At 40.2% G+C, this 19,054-nt stretch overlaps 1 protein-coding gene across 1 annotated transcript; it reads left to right on the top strand.

Annotated features, from left to right (window-relative positions):
- The first annotated feature begins 14,116 nt into the window (after positions 1 to 14,116).
- Positions 14,117 to 15,549, top strand: LOC133738935 (protein IRX15-LIKE-like). The gene has a single exon (XM_062166622.1). The coding sequence runs from the start codon at positions 14,374 to 14,376 to the stop codon at positions 15,460 to 15,462; it is 1,089 nt and encodes a 362-aa protein (XP_062022606.1). The 5' UTR covers positions 14,117 to 14,373; the 3' UTR covers positions 15,463 to 15,549.
- The last annotated feature ends 3,505 nt before the right edge of the window (positions 15,550 to 19,054 follow it).

The following is a 19,054-nucleotide window of genomic DNA, read 5'->3' as shown; positions in this document are numbered from 1 at the left end:
CCCTTGTAACTACAATTTAAAGAGACATAAATCGATGGTTAACAAGAATGGGAGTAAATTAAAGTCAGAAGAACTCAGTAAGCAACTGATGTAACAAAGGATACAAATTATTTAGAAAAACCAAGCTTCTTATCCATCTACACCTACCTTCAGATGATATACGAAGTTCCTTTTTGTTTGCAGGACTTACAACAAAGACAGGTTGGGCTTCACCACAGTCAGCTTCATCATCATCATCATATTGACTATGCATCTGAACTATCCAATCCTCATAGTCCTTCTTTAGTTGAGAAGGATTTAGCAGGTTTCCTTCTTTATAAATTTGAACTTTGATGTCTAGAGAAATAAAAATTTATTCAGACTAAAGAATACTGTAAAACAAGGCAAGATGATAATGTTTCCATATTTATTGCAGAAACAAATATAGAAAAGAAAAAGGATTATACCATTCTCGTTCTCAAGAGGCTCATCGCTGAAATTCCTCAATGCAGTTGTCAAAGGACTGTGGTGTGCTAGATCAGTCTGCGATTAACAAAGCAGTAGATCAGAATTTTGATGTATAGACTGAACCAGACAACCAAGACAGAAGGGGACAATTGAAGATCAGTAGCGAATCTAATTTGGTGAGGCGTTGCATAGCTTGGACGGAAGGTAACTTGCGAATCTAAAGGGTTACCATGTATGACCATCGCTGCAAGGCTATGTCCACTTCACCTCAGTCCTATGAATTAAGTCAACATGCTCTCATACAATCCCTAGATCACTGCAAACATTATAGAAGAATCACAAGTCAAACAGTCAAGCACACATCCAATTCGACCTAGAACCAAGATCATCACAAACCATCTAAGCTAATCAACACCGATAAAAACTTCAAAACTAGCGAGCGATCCATTTCCAAGGCAAATAGAACACAGAAATCCAGATCAACCATCACAGCAACAGTTAGAAGTGCTTGAATTGAAGTAAAATTCAACAAAAAAAAAAATCCGGTAGCTAAAAATTGCGGAAGAAACAAAGCAGCTGGAAAGACGGAAATCAGAGAAAAGGAGGGATTGGGTACCCGTTGACGGATTTGGTGACGGCGCTGAAAGTGGAAGCTATAGAAGCGAAGAAGCCTCCGCCTTGCTTGGGATCCTTGGGCGCCATCTCCGATTACAAACCCTTAGTTTGGTCTGAGTCAATGGCGACCGTCCAGGAGAGATTGAGAGAGAGACGACGACGATTCACTAAGTGATTGACTTCGGATTCAAGGAGACACCAAGCAGAGTCACTGAATGCCGCCGTTTCGCCGTCGTTGAATATCAAGGAGGCTGAGAGAGAGAGAGAGAGAGAGAGAGAGGTCTGGGTTTTCAGTAACCAGAACCCCGAATGGTGTTCGTTATTTTGATGAGGATAAAAGGCACCCCATCCCCAAATAGAAAAGAGCCGAATCGAAATCAGCTGAGAGAGAACCGAGATCTGAGAGAGCTAAGTGAAAAGGAGAGAGCGAGGCAGGTGTTTGAGTTTTCGCGGGTTTTAGGTCAAGATGAGAGAGCTGATTGATCGAGTGAAGAATGACAAAAAATGACCTAATTGTGAGGGACCTAGATATGTCAAATAGCACAAGTCAAAATAACTTGGGAAATTTTAAAACAACCCCCACATTCGGACAACATTTAAATGTTGTCTGAATGTCACAACATTTTCCAGTCAATTAGGGTGTGGCTATTTGAGAGGGAAAAGACTCAAATCAACTTTTGGATATCCCTCCAAATTTGAGATAGGAAATCACCACCTTCTACAACTACACAAATGTGTTGTCTGAATTCTCACCATTTATCCAAATTTGAGATAGGAAATCACCACCTTCTACAACTACACAAATGTGTTGTCTGAATGCTCACCATTTTTCCAAACTAAACCAGTATGGTTTTAGTGTATATTCAGACAACCGAAAAAAAAATTATGTCGTCTGAAAAACCCAGACGACATAAAACAAAACTTATGTCGTCTGATGTGTGTCGTCTGAAGGCCTTTTTGGCATAGTGAGTGTACCACAATTGCGTGCCTGGCAAGCAAGGGTTAGTTGAATATTTCTTTAGTAGAAGGCGAGGTTTAATCACTTTTGTATAGGCTTGCTATTCAGCGAGCGTACCAAAGACTTTAGTAGTTTGCTATGGCTTGGATAGGGTAGTCGTTTATTTTGGCTTTCTTATGTAAGCTTTGTAGACTATAGCCATTTGGTTGTTGATCTAATGAATTTCAACTTCTATTCAAAAAAAAAACAACAACAACAAAACAAATCATATTCTAAATAGCGTCGTTGCTTTTTAGATTGTGAATATTCATCTATTATATATGAAACTTGAAAAAAAAAAAACCCGCAGCATCGCGCGGATCAATTTGCTTGTACACTCTAACTTCTTTATATTAAGAAATCAAGAAATAAAAAATAAAAAAAATCATAAAGTCCCCCTTCGCTCTAGAAAACCCATCGAATCAGTTTTCTTCCTCCTCTCCCTTCTCTTGCCAGATTTTGGTCAATTTTTGACATGGATCATCGGCTTGATAGTTGGGGGAGTCCCTACCCTACACTTTTTCTTTTGTTTGTGGCTTTTTGTATCTTTTTTCGGTTTCCTCTTTTTCGTTTTCTCCATGAGAGCTGTTAAGGGCAGTTTTGCCCGGAGCTCATCTCCGTTCCGGCCATGTTTGATTCCCGTTATTCCCGATTTTCATTTTTTCAGATCCATTTGTCTTCATCCTCTTCACCTCGTTATTCTTTCATTTTGCCTTGGTCGATATTTTTACTCCTCAAAGCTTTGTTCAAAATGGTGTCTACCCACTAGTGCACTCGGTGATGCAACAAGAGATTATGTACATTTTTGGTGTCTGTTTCTTTGCTCCTTCCCAGGATCCCACTTGTTTTTTCATCTGGTTTTTCCGGCTGTTGTTCCTCCGGTTCTTTCTTGGTAGATATTGCTCATCCAGGTGCAGGTGGTGTCTACACTAACTTTTGGACATTTAAAAGTTGGATACATCGAAATCGTCATGGATCTTGTCCTCAATCTTTCACTTTGGAAGGATATTGTTGTTGCATGTTTTGCGGTGGAACGGTGGCTCCGCTCTTCTCAGCGATGTGGTTGCTCATTGTGGTACGGATGCCCAAGTTTGGGCCAATCTATTTTTCTCTTTTGTTTGTTCGGGTCTCTTGAGCCTTTTATGTTTGTTGTAGCTCTTCTGGACATGTCTTATTGGGCCTTTATGCCGTTATTTTCCCTATCACCAATAACAGTCTCCAATAGTTGATGAAGGCTAAAGAGAAAAAGAAAATCTCTGAAAATTGTACTCTATATTTGACTATTATGACTTTAATGTAGCGCTATCACTCGGTCGGTTCGAATCGGTTATAGGTATTATCGACTTCAAAACCAAAGCTTTCAGTTTTGAAATTGAGCTACCCATTATCAACCAAAATTTTTGGTTTTTACATATATACCAAATTCAGTTTTTGGGTTTTCGGCAGTGGCGGATCCAGAAAATTTTTTTAGATAAGGCAAGACAATGGCAGGTTGAAGGAAAAGGGGAAGGGAGGAAAATTATAGGGAAGCTATAGATTTTTGAGGCAATTGTGAAGATTTTGGAGGCAATTGTGAAAAGTTTGCCCTGATTTTGTGCTGGTTTTGCCCTATTTCTGCCATTTTCTTCAACAATCCACTTGATTTTGCCCTATTTCTGTCTATTTCACATACCTTGCTTATGCCAAACTTGTATAGACTCAAAAATCTAGTCTAGGCAAGTGCCTAAGCTGGCCTCTATGTGGATCCGCCGGTGGTTTTCGGTATTACTAACTTTAGAACAACTAATTCCTTGTAATATAAATTAGAATGAACAACACTAGGTTTTTCAATTTTATAGTCGTAAACTTTGTATTCATCTACTTATTATAGTTTTCTTTTGTACATATCATATCAAGTTTTAGCCATTTTAAATAAAACTAGGTTATTTAACCATCTCTGACATGCAGGTTACTTAAAATACATGTACTATTAATGTAGTATATGTAGTAATGTTCATACTATTATGAAAATATTTATGTTTATTTCTTAATATACATGTATGTGTGTATTGAAAACTACTATAGTATATAAATCTAATATTTAGATAATCGGTAGATTCAGTATTTACCAAACCAAATCAACTTTTTCAGTAATTTTTTATTTCGGTTTTATCGGTCTTGGTTACTAAAAGTCGGTTTACCAAACTTTAAACATCGGTTGGTATTCGGTCGGTTTGGTAATTACCAAACCAAGTGGCAACCCTCCTTTAATGTAATTGTAATAGTTCATTCCAATCGGACATGATAAAATTACGGCTCAAACATAGCCGATCTCGAACTAGAACCAAACCTATGGCCTCCAAAATTTAATGGGTCGTGCACTATTTGATTTTGTGTGTGTGTGTGTGTGTCTATATATACTAACCCCTTAACATGTACGTGCTTCGCACATGTCAATTGGTTTTTACTTACAAATTTTTTAATTTAAAAAAGTCACAGCAGTTTGTCTCCTTATTTTGGGAAAACTTCTTCTCCTTTTTTTATGAGAGGTATTGCATTTTTTTCAAATATGATATAATCTATTGACTAACTTATCCTCATATAGAAATAATTTGCTTATTAATATCTATGTTATGTGAGAGCGTATATGGTAGTTCAAAATTTCAATCATTCTCCCAACAATTGACCTTAATTAGATAAGATTGTTCAAGTAAAATGACAATTGGAATTGGTCTACTCATTTCATTTCATAGTCCCTTTATATTGGGATAGAATTACAACGGAAATATCGATTACATTAATGATATTAAATGCTGATTGATCCGTAATTGTGCTGATTGATGGTAATCACTGATTCCTTGATTCCCTCTTCGTCAGTTGCTTTGACTAAGGCACACAATATGTTTTTCCTTTAACACTCCCCCTCGTGCCAAGTCAAAGCGAAATGGTGCATGAGTTGTTGCCTCACTAATAACCTTGCCAAGTAACAATAAAAACCCTGTGGGACAAAAAATACGCCTTGGTCAAAGGAAAAGAGCACAACGCACCTTTTACATTTGAGGATGACATGTGTGTGTTAGACTCCCCCTGACGTCTACACCTCCCCCTGATACTTACATTAATCAGGGGAGCTTGGAAAGTCTTCGCATTCCTATGCTTTTCACATGTTTCTCAAATATGGCCTTAGGCAATGGTTTGGTGAACAAATCTGCCACATTCTCCTCAGATCTTACTTGATTCACTTGAATCTTGAGGAGGGCCTGTTGTTGCTGATTGTAGAAAAACTTTGGCGATATGTGTTTTGTATTATCACCCTTGATATATCCTAGCTTCATTTGTTCGATGCAAGCTGCATTATCTTCATAAATGCAAGTAGGCTCTTCAGTGGTAGAACTCAAACCACTAGTCCCTCGAATATGTGTGATGATAGCTCTTAACCATACACATTCACGAACCGCCTCATGTAGAGCAATGATCTCTGAGTGGTTCGAGGAGGTAGCCATAAGGGTTTGCTTGGTTGATCTCCAAGATATCGCCGTGTTCCCAATGGTGAATACATAACCAGTTTGGGAACGACCTTTATGTGGGTCAGAGAGGTACCCAGCATCAGCAAAACCAACCAAAACGTTATTTGGCATTTCGGTGTAGTGAGTGGTGCTTTCGCCATCAACATTTCCTTTAGGGATTGCAGTTCCATTTGCGGTCCCTTTTGTCTTTCTGTAGGGAAAGAACAGTCCCAAGTCAATGGTTCCTTTTAGGTATCTGAAAATATTCTTGATACCATTCCAGTGACGCTGCGTTGGAGCTGAGCTAAATCTAGCTAACAAGTTCACTGAGAATGCAATGTCTGGTCGAGTACATTGGGCTAAGTACAATAATGCGCCTATTGCACTTAGATAGGGAATTTCAGCTCCCAACACTTCTTCGTCATCTTCCTTTGGACGAAATGGATCTTTCTTTGCATCCAAACTTCGACCGATCATGGGAGTGCTAGCAGGATGTGCTTTGTCCATGTTAAATCGCCTGAGCATCTTTTGGACATACGCAGACTGGTGGATTAGTATTCCACAAACTCGGTGTTCTAGTTCAAGGCCTAGACAGAATCGAGTTTTCCCAAGATCCTTCATCTCAAATTCGGATTTCAAGTAGCATGCGGTTTCTCTTATTTCATCAAGAGTACCTATTATGTTCATATCATCGACATATACTGCTACAATTGCAAATACGGAACTTGTTTTCTTTATGAATACGCAGGGGCATACTTCATCGTTCTTATATCCCTTCCCAATCAAGTAGTCACTTAGACGGGTATACCACATCCGCCCGGATTGTTTCAATCCGTAAAGTGAGCGTTTCAACCTAATTGCAAACGCACTCCGTGGTTTAGAGTCACTTGACTTGGGTAATGTAAGGCCAACAGGCACTTTCATATATATCTTTGAATCTAGATCCCCATATAGATATGCAGTAACCACATCCATGAGCTGCATTTCCAGTCCTTCGGAAACTACTAAGCTAACTAAGTAGCGGAACGTTATAACGTCCATTACGGGAGAGTATGTCTCCTCGTAGTCAATTCCAGGGCGTTGTGAGAAACCTTGCGCCACAAGGCGAGCCTTGTACCTCAGGACTTCATTCTTCTCATTACGCTTTCTGACAAAGACCCATTTATGTCCTACAGGCTTTACACTTGGTGGGGTTAGCACTACCGGACCAAATACCTGTCTCTTTATCAGAGAATCTAATTCTGCCTGGATTGCTTCTTTCCATTTAGGCCAATCTGCTCTTTGTTGACATTCTGCAACAGTATATATCATCAATGTGCATGGAAGATCTTTCTATCAACTCATACGCACTCTCATAATCTTTTGAGATTTCTTTGTTCTCTGGAATCATTTTAAACATCGAAGCATCCTCCAGTATTGATTCATGGACATAACTATAATCAGAGACAATCTCATGAGAGGGATTCTATACATTGATGATTGGTTTGTGCCTTACTCGCCCTCTTCTTCCTTGGGTGAGTGTCAATCGAACCAAGTGGCCTCCCCCTCTTCCTTTAGGGAGCCACGGCCTCAACCACACCTCCACTAAGTGTGGTTGCAGTGCCTCTATCTGCGGCACCGTGCCCCTTGTTGGGGACTTCTAACCTTGCAGGCACATTTGCAGCTGGTATATGTGATCTCGTCACTTTTACGATATCAGTAAACGGATCAGGCATCGAATCTGCTACGTTCTAAAGATCGATTATTCTTTTCACTTCACTTTCACTTTGTGAAGTGTGGGGATCAAAATGAGACAGAGTGGGGACAAACCACGACAATTCCTGTCGTTCCCTTGGAAAATCCTTTTTCCTATCTCCCCCTAACGACGGGAAGACTGTCTCATCAAAGTGACAATCCGCAAATCTAGCGGTAAAGAGATCGCATGTCAAGGGTTTCCAAATAGCGGATAATTGTTGGGGATTCGTATCCAACATAAATACTTAATTGTCTCTGAGGACCCATTTTGGTGCGCTGTGGGGGCGCAATAGGCACATATACTGCTCAACCAAATATGCGTAAGTGTGAAATGTCAGGCTCATATCCAATTATCAACTGGTACGCAGAAAATGGTTGGCTAGCTGTGGGTCTGAAACAAATAAGTAAAGCTGCGTGCAATATTGCATAACCCCATGCAGATATAGGCAGGTTGGTGCGCATAACCAATGCCCTAGCCACCATATGTAGCCTTTTGATGGTGGCTTCTGCGAGACCATTTTGTGTATGCACATGGGGTACAGGATGCTCTACATCGATCCCAATAGACATGCAATAATCATCAAATGCTTTTGATGAAAACTCTCCAGCGTTATCAAGCCTTATAGACTTGATGGGGTGATCAGGGTGGTGAGCCCTTAAGCGTATAATCTGTGCTAGGAGTTTTGCAAATGCAGCATTTCTTATGGACAATAAAACGACATGTGACCAGCGTGTCGAGGCATCCACCAGAACCGTAAAGTACTTGAATGGTCCGCATTCTGGATGGATAGGTCCACATATATCTCCTTGTATCCTTTGTAAGAATGGAATGTTTTGTTTTGTATCTTTAGCATAGGAAGGTCTCGATCCTGTTTTTGCTAAAGAGCAGGCTTTGCAAAATGAGTGATGTGCCTTTGAAATAGTCAATGAGGCATAATGGGGGGGAGGTAGTGCTTTTGGTACTTCAGAATGCAATGACTACATTTGAGCAATACTAGGACCGACACCTTGCAGTGTGGCGGATTTTCCTCCCATTTTATTTTTCACTCGAAAGAAGGGATGTCCGTGTGAGTTCTTTAAAATACGGATCATCATGTCACGACCGGGGTGCCCTAGGCGGTCATGCCAAAGCCTGTATGAGTCAGTGTCCCATATTTCATTGTTGGTGACATCATATGATTCAATGATCCGAATCGTAGTGAGGTACAGTCCACTAGATTGATTCATAAGTTTCTCTAAAATGTGTTTCCTTCCACATTCATTAGAGGTAATATAAAGGTATTCAGTTTCATTCTCACAATGTGTTTCTACATGATAACCGTTGGCACGAATATCTTTGAAACTTAACAAGGTTCGATTAGCTCTTGGTGCGTATAGAGCATCTGTGGCTTTAAATGTTGTGCCATTAGGTAGCAAAAATTTGGCAGTTCCTCGCCCTTTTATTACTTGTGATGATCCAATCATCGTAGTCACAGAGGAATTATAGGCTATTAATTCAATGAATAATTGCCTATTCCTTAATATTGTGTGGGTAGTCCCACTATCAACTAAGCACTCAAGTTCTCCTCGATTCATTCTTGATTTCGAGAAAATAAAACAATCCTAGCGCACACGCGTGTTGATGCAGGCGTGGGTAGCGATGTGTTTTTTTTCGGGTTCTGTTGGGCCTGTTGATTTGGGCTGAGATTTAGCACTTTTTTCTCTGGGCCTGATCTTTACTTTGGGCCTTCTCCTCTTTTTTTTTTTCTTTCTCTGTTTTTTTTTTTCGTTTTCTGGGCCTGCTTCTTTTTTTTTTTTTTTTTTATATTGGAATTGGACCGGGTCCTTTTCTTTGGGCCGGAATTCTTTCTGCTTTGGGCCGGACCTTTTCTTTGGGCCGGCTCACTTGTTTTTTTTTTCTTTTCTTTCTTTTTTTTTCGCGTCTTCTTTCTTCTTTATTTTCTGGTTTGCTGGGTTCTTGTCTGTGGTGTGCAGCAAAGTGGCTGCTGGGATCGGTGGACTTGGGCTGTGCAGGAGGGATCGGTGGGTTTGGGCTGCGCAGGAGGGCTCTGCAAGGCGATGGGCTGCGCCGGCAGAGGGTTGTGTAGGCGTGCGAGGGGCAGTGGGGTGCTGCGCTGCAGGTGCTGGGCTGCTGCAACAATCCGCTTGGCTGTGTGCGTTCAGGTGGGAGGCCGGATCGGTGCGCTGTTGTGCGCGGGGATAGGCAGAAAAAGAAAAATTTCTAGGGGTTGTTAGGGTTTTTTGTTTTTTTTTTTTTCGTCGGAAGAAGAAAGAAATTAGAAAATTGTTTTTTTTTTCTTGGCTATTGGCTCTGAGCGTGCTGATAACGTGTTCAAGTAAAATGACAATTGGAATTGGTCTACTCATTTCATTTCATAGTCCCTTTATATTGGGATAGAATTACAACGGAAATATCGATTACATTAATGATACTAAATGCTGATTGATCCGTAATTGTGCTGATTGATGGTAATCACTGATTCCTTGATTCCCTCTTCGTCAGTTGCTTTGACGAAGGCACACAATATGTTTTTCCTTTAACAAAGATATATATATATATATTGCGCTATTTACGTAACTCTTTCATAGTCCAGCTATACCGCTGCTATTGTGTTTCCACTTTAAAACAAATTCGGACGTCGTGACCCTCTTTTTATATCCTACTTTTTAACACTGAGCGTCAAAACACATAATTTGTAGTTACCTGAAAAAAAAAAAAAATATATATATATATATATATATATATATTCTTTGGATTTCATCTTATGCAACATTTTAATTTTTCGCCTCAGACTTCTAGAATCTCAGGTCCTAAACTTGGAACATGAAACCACCAGCATGATACAAAGTTTTGTAGTTTTAATGAGTCATTTTTTTGTTCCAACCTGATCTTTATGTGCTTAAAAGGTAGACATATTTAAGCCAGTTAACGTAAGTGGCATATAGTATCAAATTCTTTTTCATATTATCAAATGTGTTAAAATCATCAACCAGCACCACCACAAGTCCACAACCGCCACCAAAAATAGACAAACCCGAGACAACTCATTTATCTTGACACGGCACAAACGCAACACGATATATTTAACTGATCAACCTGATTAATTGGTTTGTTAAATAAGTTTCTATTTGACACAATAAATTAAAAAAAATATATATATGCCAAGACCTATTTGAGCCACACAATTTTTTTTTTCTTTTTTGTTAGTAAATAAAAATAGGAGGTTTGGGAAGCTAAGGCAGCTAATGACCTATTTTCCAAGCTTTCACTATTGTGCCCTGAGGTTACTAGATTGGAACAAGACTATGGTAGGACACGTCCCAAGAAAGATTGAAGAATTAAAGTCTGCCTTGCTACAGTTCCCTATCGACATAACTACGGAAGCTAAATGATGTCAATTTGCAGCCATTAAGAAGGAGATTGAAAAGTATGCTGATTATGAAGAGTCTATTTGGCACCAACGGTCCCCGGTTCAATGGCTAAAGAAAGGAGATAAAAATACAAAACTTTTTCATGTTGTTGCTAAGGATCGTGGGCAGTAGAATAAAATACTTGGGGTCTTTGATGAGAAGGGAGCTTGGTGTGAGGAGTTGGCTGCAGTGCAGGGCGCTTTTTTTTCTTACTTTATAATCTGTATAAGTCAGAAGGATGCAATAATATGGAGTTAGTACTTGACACCATTCCGAGGAAAGTTTCAGATGAAGTGAATGGCAAGCTGCTTCAAAAATTCGAGAGGTAGGAAGTGGAAGTAGCTCTGAAACATATGGGAGCTACGAAATCTCCAAGAGTGGATGGAATGTCAGTTTTATTCTTCAAAACCTACTGGTCAGTTGTTGGAGATGCAGTTTGTGATTATTGCTTAGGTGTTTTAAATGATGGAAAAGAGCTGGATGATTTTAACCATACCCTAATATCTCTTATCCAAAAAGTTACAAATCCGAAACATATTACTAATTTCTGACCCATCAGCTTGTGTACCATTGTGTATAAACTGATCTCAAAGACTATGGCCAATAAGCTAAAGACGTTCCTGCCTGAGATTATTTCCAGCACTCATAGTGCTTTTTTTCCTGGTAGGAGGAATATACAAGACAATGTCATCGCTGCCTTTGAAACAGTGCATACAATTAGAGTTCAGAAACCTACTCCGGATCTGAAACTGGTACTCAAACTGAATATTAGCAAAGCCTATGATTGGGTGGAGTGGACTTTTTTGGAGGAAGTTATGAAGAAGCTGGGGTTTGGGGATGCGTGGATTAACTTGGTAATGAGATGTGTTAAGTCAGTGTCTTTCTCCATCTTTTGGAAAGGCCAACCAGTTGGGATGTTTCGGCCAACTAGAGGAATTCGCCAAGGTGACCCATTATCTCCATATCTTTTCCTTCTTATGTCTGAAGGTTTATCTGGTTTACTCCCCAGAGCTGATGAGGTTGGTATGGTTCACGAAGTACTAGTAGCTTCTTCTGCTCCATTTATTTTCCATCTCTTATTTGCATATGACAGCCTTCTATTTGTGCATGCTACGATTTCGGATTGCCTCCATTTAAAGCAATGTCTTTTATTATATGAGAGTGCAGCAGGGCAGCGGATTAATTTCCAGAAATCGGCGTTGTCTTTTGGCCCCAATGTTTCTAATCAAAGGAAGGCTGAGATACAGGAGATCTTTAATTTGCCAATGGTGGATTTCCATGAAAATTATTTGGGGCTCCCAACAACTATTGGCAGGAATAAGAAGGATGTGTTTAGGAAGATGAATGAGAGATTGGATTTTCATTTACAAGGGTACCAAGGGAAGTTCCTCTCGAAAGCGGGTAAGCTTGTTTTGATAAAGGCCGTGGCTCAAGCTATTCCCACTTATTCTATGAGTGTGTTCCAATTGCCAATCGGGGTGTGCAAAAAATTCCAGTCCAAGGTTAGTCAATTTTGGTGGGGAAAAGGTGGTGGCGCTAGGGGTATTCATTGGTGTAGTTGGGAGAAGCTTTGTTGATGTAAGGAAGATGGAGGTTTAGGGTTTCGGGACTTGAGAGCTTTCAACCACACCATGCTTGCAAAAACAGTATGGAGAATTTTTTGGAGCAAAGGATCGTTAGTTAGTGATATCTTGCAAGCTAAGTATTTCCCGAACACTTGTTTCTTGAATGCTTCTTTGGGTACCACTCCGTCGGCAATATGGAGAAGTTTGTTATGGGGAAAACAAGTAATTGACAGTGGTACTAGTTGGCGAATTGGTGATGGCCAGAGAGTTAGCATTAAAGAAGATCGATGGTTACCATGTCAAACCACCTTTAAGGTGGTATCGTCTATTCTCATATCGACGGAGTGGAAGGTGGAGAGCTTGCTTACTGAGACTGGAGCGTGGAACGTACCCCTGATTCACTCTCTTTTCCTTACTGATGAGGCTGAGATGATTTTAAATTTTCTAATGGGTCTGCGTACAATACCAGACAGACTTATTTAGCACTATGCAAAGAATGGTAGTTTCACTGTGAAGACCGAGTATTGGGTAGCACGAGAGTTGTCAGCCAAAAAGGGAGGAGTTGTGGCTGGGAGTAGTTCATCCATTGTCTCAGCTATCTAGAAGAAGGTCTGGGGCCTTAAGGTACCACACAAGATAAAGCTTCTCTTATGGAGGGCCATGCATAATTATCTTCCTTGTGGTGAAATATTGCAGAAAAGAAAGATTGTGAATGAGGCAAGCTGTAGGCAATGTGGTGCACGTGTAGAATCAACCATTCATGTTTTCTGGGAGTGTCCTAAATCTAAGAGAGTATGGAAGCAGTCGTTCTTGAGTGAAGTTTGCAAGACATGGAAGGAGCCCTCCGTGATGGATCTATTCTCACATGTTTGCAGTATAGCAGTAGGGAGTGACCTGGAAAATTTCAGGTATGTTGTTTGGTGGCTTCGGAGAAACAGGAACTTACACCAACATGAGGAGAAATTCTTAAAGCCTGAAGAGTTGATAGCTGCGGTTGGAGAGTGGCAGACACAATATGAGGCGGCCAATGCCAAAAGTATGCATTCGAATTTGACCGGCTCAGAAACGGTAAGATCTACAACCACTCCACATTTGAACCCCCTAGTCTGGTCTCCCCTAGCTCGGACTCCTTAAAGTTGAATTTCGATGGCGTTATTGACGTTAAAAGAGGAGTGTGTTGTGTGGAAGCAGTGTTGCGTGATCAGCAAGGTAGGTTGAAGAGGGCGTTGGCTGTATCCCAAGTCGGCAATCTATCCCCAAGAGCAGTGGAATCTCTGGCATTATTGCATGGTCTCAGATTTGCACTGCACCTTGGTTTTACAAAGTTGAAAGTTGAACGTGATGCTCTGATAGTTTTAAATACTTTGCATGATGAGAGTGAGGACCTAAGTTCGGAAGGCCATATCTTAGAGGAAGTCGAGCTTGTAGTTAAGTCTTTTGCTAGTTGTAGTTGGCGGTTTGTGAAGCGCGATTGCAACAAGGTTGCACATTGTCTTGCAAAGGAAGCCTTGAGTTTAAGTCAACATTTTTTGTGTTTGGAGTCGGGGCCTAGTTGGTTCTATCAGTGTGTCAGTATGGACTTCACTAGTGAGGTCTAAAGTATGTAGAGTTTCGAGTTGAAGCTCTTTGTTACTAATCTCATTGTAATCTTCGTTCATTAATGAATTTCTTCTTTGATAAAAAAAAATAATAAAAAAATAAAAAATTATGACATCTTTCACCAAAACAAGAGAAATATCACAACTTTTCTACGTTACATTTGATTCGGAATTGCAATGAATATCTCAACTTTGTTAAACAATATTGACCAAAAAAAAAAAACTTTGTAAAACAATAATGAATTGCCCAAGAATTCCAGACTTCTCATCTCTTTGCCATATATAATGTGATTGCAAATCTCATACCTTATTTACAAGGTCTGAAAATGAATATGGAAATTATTTTACACTTTTAACTCTAATTTTTACCCCCTCTCATCATTTTCTTCAACAAGAAGGCGCCACCTATTCATCTTCAAGACCTTAACTTGAGCCCACGTCCGTCCTCTCCGATAGAATACTCACATTGGCATCTGTGTCCCACTCAATCCCCTCCGTGATTTCTTTGTCCCTTCAACTAAATGAAAATCACATTAACCAAATTAAAGTCTTCAACTCCCTCCACTCACACCCTCTTCACTCCCCCAATGAAGACCACCACCACCACCACAACCACCACCGCCAACTCCAACACCAAGCTCATCCTCCTCCACCCTTCCTCCAACTTCCACAAACCCACCACCAATGCCGCAGCTTCCGTCTCCCACCGCCTATGGCTCCTCTTCTTCTTCACCTTCTTCACTCTCGCTTTCGCCCTCGCCCTCATCAACACCACCCTCCCCAACCCCACCTCTCTCTCCCCCACCTCCACTATCCCCCTCCCGCCCTCCGTCGCCGACGCGCTTCTCCACTACGCCATTTCCTCTAACGCCTCATCCGCATCGTCCCACATGTCCCTCTCCGAAATCACAGCCATCTCCACGGCCCTGACTGCCTGCTCGCACAGGTGTAATTTCCTCGTCTTCGGCCTCACCCACGAGTCCCTCCTCTGGCACGCGCTCAATCTCAACGGCCGTACCGTCTTCCTCGACGACAATGAGTTCCTCATCTCCAAGTTCGAACAGTCACACCCCTACCACGGAATCGAAGCGTACGACGTGTCGTTCGCCACCGCGGTCAAGGACTTCAAGTCCCTCCTCTCCGCCACCAAGTCTCAAGTCCAAAACGACTGTCGTCCGGTGCAGAACTTGCTGTTTTCCGACTGCAAGCTCGGGATCAACGACTTGCCGAATCACATATACCAAGTCCCTTGGGATGTGATTTTGGTCGACGGGCCAAGTGGGTATTCTCCGTCGTCGCCGGGTCGGATGGCGCCGATTTTCACCGCCGGAGTTTTGGCCCGGAGCAAGAAGGGCGGCGGGGACAAGACCCATGTTTTTGTTCACGATTTTTCTAGAGAGGTTGAGCAGATTAGTAGCGACGAGTTTCTTTGCCGGGAAAACCTGGTGCAGGCTGTGGATTTGTTGGGCCATTTTGTTGTGGAGAAAATGGAAGATAACAGATTTGAGTTTTGTAGAAACTCGACATCATCATCATCATCACGATCTTCGTCTAAATCATCAGGGAATGAAGACGGTGATGGTGATGGTGATGATGATGAAGATGATTAATTTTTGATGGAGTTTTTTTAATCTTTTGGGTTTTGTAAATTATATACAGTACTTTGTAATAATATTACATAGTTTTTTTTTTTTTTTCTTCTTGTTTTTGTTTTTTAAAGTTTTGGTTCTGTAGGTTGGGAGTTGTTATTATAAGCAATTTACAAAGTAATGATGAATGATCATGCTTTTGCTTTGGGTATCTGGAAAGTTAAAGGCTTTAGTGTTTGAGTTGATTTCGGTCGGCTTGCTTACTGGGTGGGAAAAGACTAGCATTTTTGTTTTCATTTTGTATTTGAATCTTCAAACACTCCAAATTATCGGACTAATTTGGCCATTAAACAAAGAAGAAAGTGACATGGTAACTAACTAATCAAACCACCTCAAATAAAATGCACAAGGAATCTTTATTGGTTTTTCTGTACTTGTATCTGCTAGATTTTTAAATTTAACCACCTTTAATGGTTTGGAGCGATGGAACGGAAGATGTTTCAGAATATGCTTGTAAAACGACACCATTCATACCAATGTGCATTTTTATACAAAGTGTTTAACTTTCACACAAGTTTGAAGTCGAAGCAACAAAAAATTGTACATGCAAGGAAAAAACTTACAAACAAAAAGCCCAACACGACAAATACTTAACTATTGAAACGAAAAGAAGAAAGAAAAAAAGAAAAACAAGTGATGACACAGATAAAAGTTTAGAAAGACTATCTTCCATATAAGATTTAACTTCCATATAGGTGTAAACACGAAAAATCCTGCAACGAATGAAAGAAGGACACGTGTACAAAATAATATATATTTATTAATGAATTTGCGGGTTACAATCTCTGTAGGTGCTCTTTCACAAGATTCTCCTCTGATTCGATCTCTGACGTTGATTTAATCCAAGGGTGGCGAGCACTTGATCTTGAATCAAATGGTTGCAATGTGGACTTCCTGCTATGTTGACGATTTGAGGAAGATGATTGACCAAGGGCTGTAGAAGCTTGATCTTGATCGGATTTAGGCCACGAGTGGTGTCACGTGATGAGTGTCACGTGTGTTTGGTGCTTGTTGATTCTCCACAAGCTTGATGAAGAACTTGTAGAGGATTTACTTTGTTGAAGACGACAGATGATCAAGGGCTGTAGAGGCTTGAACTTGATCAGATTTGAACCACGAGCGGTGTCGCGTGGCGAGTATGGCTTTTGATGGTGGATGAATCAGCACGTGTGTTTGGTGCTTGTTGATCCTCCGCGTGTTTGACGACTTCCGAGCTTGTAGGTGATTTCCCCTGCTTGTCTGAAGTCAGCGAAGTGAAGAGACCGGCTATTTGGCAGCTTGATGGTTCTTCACGAGCTTGGGAGACTTCTGAGCTTTGGAGAGGTTTCTTCCGTCTGCGTGCGTCCCTCTGTCTGTCGTCGTCCTCGATGGTGTACTTGACTCAAGGGCGATTGACGCTTGATCTTGAGTCGTATGATGGCCACGAGGGTTGACACGTGACGAGTGATTTGATGATGAACCGGCTATTTGGCAGCTTGAAGGCTCTTCACGCGCTTGAGGACTTATGAACTTTGGGAGTGATTTTTCTCTCCTTCTGTTGAAGTCCTTCTCTTGATTTGAGAGGGGCTATTTATAGTGTCAGCGCCTCTCTCAATTTGGAATGTCTTGATGATACGTAATTAATTGTATTTTCCTTAATTACGTAATCAAATCAATCAGCCCTAATTAACTGATTTAATCACGATTATTAAGGGATTATCCAATCAATTTGATGGCTGATTTTAATTGTATTTCATTAATAGCATAATCAAATTAATCAGCTTTAATTAACTGATTTAATCATGACTATTAAGGAATTAGCCAATTAATTTGATGGCTGATTTTAATTGTATTTTATTAATAGCATAATCAAATCAATCAGCTTTAATTAACGGATTTAATTACGACTATTAAGGAATTAGCCAATTAATTTGATGGCTGAGTTTTGTCTTGATTATCAATTTAAATAAATTGATATCTAATCAGCAGACGAGATTTAATGCTTGATTTTATTCAGAATCAATTAATTTGATTGATCCGCTTTAATATCAATTGATTTAGCCGGAGCAAATTCATGTATTGCCGTCGAGCCTTTCATGTATCGTCAAGTGTCATTCTCTGAGTCTGCGTGATTTTGCTAACTCACAAGCTACGTGGACAATTTGCGGGACCCACATGCTGACTAAATTTGTTCCGTCATAATTTCAAGTGGTGACCGAATTATTTAATGAATTTTATTTTCATTAAATTTTTGGTGTCTACAATAGGCATAAGTAAACGAGATATGAGTGGAGCCAACTAGACCCAAACCTGAGGTGAAGCTTGTGAGGCGGCCACCTTAAGCCGGTGTCACATCGGGACCTAATTTTTCTTATGAGAATTTTGATAAAACTATTAAGTTCATAAAATGTTTGGCTGTTACTGAACGATAATATTGGTGAAGTTGGCAAACTGCCTTCCATTTTGTTCTGGTAGCCTAGGTTCGAATCTATTTATATTGCTTTCATTTTTTCTCTATGTTATAAAAGGTGTTGGCTTATTTTTATTTTTCACATCAAACTTCAAAGTCTCATATCTGACCCTGAGCCAAACAATAATAGTGTTTATATTCCTGAACATATCCAACCCCAAAAGTTAAAGCTTGATTTTGAGTCTGAGAAAAGGAAACCTTCAATTTGAGAGGTGATTATGTTAAAATACATGCTACTTAACTAACAACCTTTGAACCAAGGTAGGAAAAGTGAAATTCAATTTTCAATTTGTGTTGCATTTCTCTTCGTTCGTTATATTTTACGGCTAATGTGTATAATTTCTCAAAGACAAAACAAAAAACCAATATGTGAAGAGAGGGAGAGAGTAAACATTTAAACTCACTAAAATGGTGTCGGTGACTCGTGTAGTGGTGGTTATAGCAGTTGACCACACGTGTATTTCAAGGTGGTTATTTCTTTTGGCCGGGGGTGGTGCGTATCTTAATATCTTAATATTATGGAATTGGAATTTTAACTAGCCCACACGCGCCGCGATCCCGCATGATAGGGAACGCGTGCAATGATTGGGTTAGGTGAGCGATTGTAAATCGGAAGCTTCGGAGCAGTGAGTGGGAATTAAAAAAGGCCAAGGGAAGTGGGCCCCAGATTAAACTGTGCGTTTGTAATCTGTCACATGACGATGGCGGACGTTAAGGCGGAAGAGACAGGATTTTAGCGGGAGAGTGTCGGTGCGACCGCGCCAGCACAAAATTTGGAGATTGAAGAAACACGAATATAGGAGGAAAATTTTTCTATGCATCGGTGATGTAAGTGAATAATTCAATTTAGCAAATTTTAACCGTTGATATTAATAAGTAATTTTTTCATAATAAAAATATATACTTTGTTAAAGGAAAAACATATTATGTGCTTTCGTCAAAGCGACTGACGGAGAAAGAATCAAGGAATCAGCGATTAATTACCATCAATCAGCACAATTACGGATCAATCAACATTTAATGTCATCATTATAATTGATATTTACATTGTAATTCTCTCCCTATATAAAGGGACTATGAAATGAAATGAGTAGACCAATTCCA

The sequence above is a fragment of the Rosa rugosa genome, chromosome 3, assembly GCF_958449725.1.
Source record: "Rosa rugosa chromosome 3, drRosRugo1.1, whole genome shotgun sequence".
Lineage (NCBI taxonomy): Eukaryota > Viridiplantae > Streptophyta > Magnoliopsida > Rosales > Rosaceae > Rosa > Rosa rugosa.
The sequence above is the reverse complement of the archived record's forward strand: the minus strand, read 5'-3'. Positions and strand labels throughout refer to the sequence as shown.

Bases quoted from the DNA above. Each gene is read 5' to 3' on its own strand.
- LOC133738935 (XM_062166622.1), top strand. From the start codon at position 14,374: ATGAAAATCACATTAACCAAATTAAAGTCTTCAACTCCCTCCACTCAC.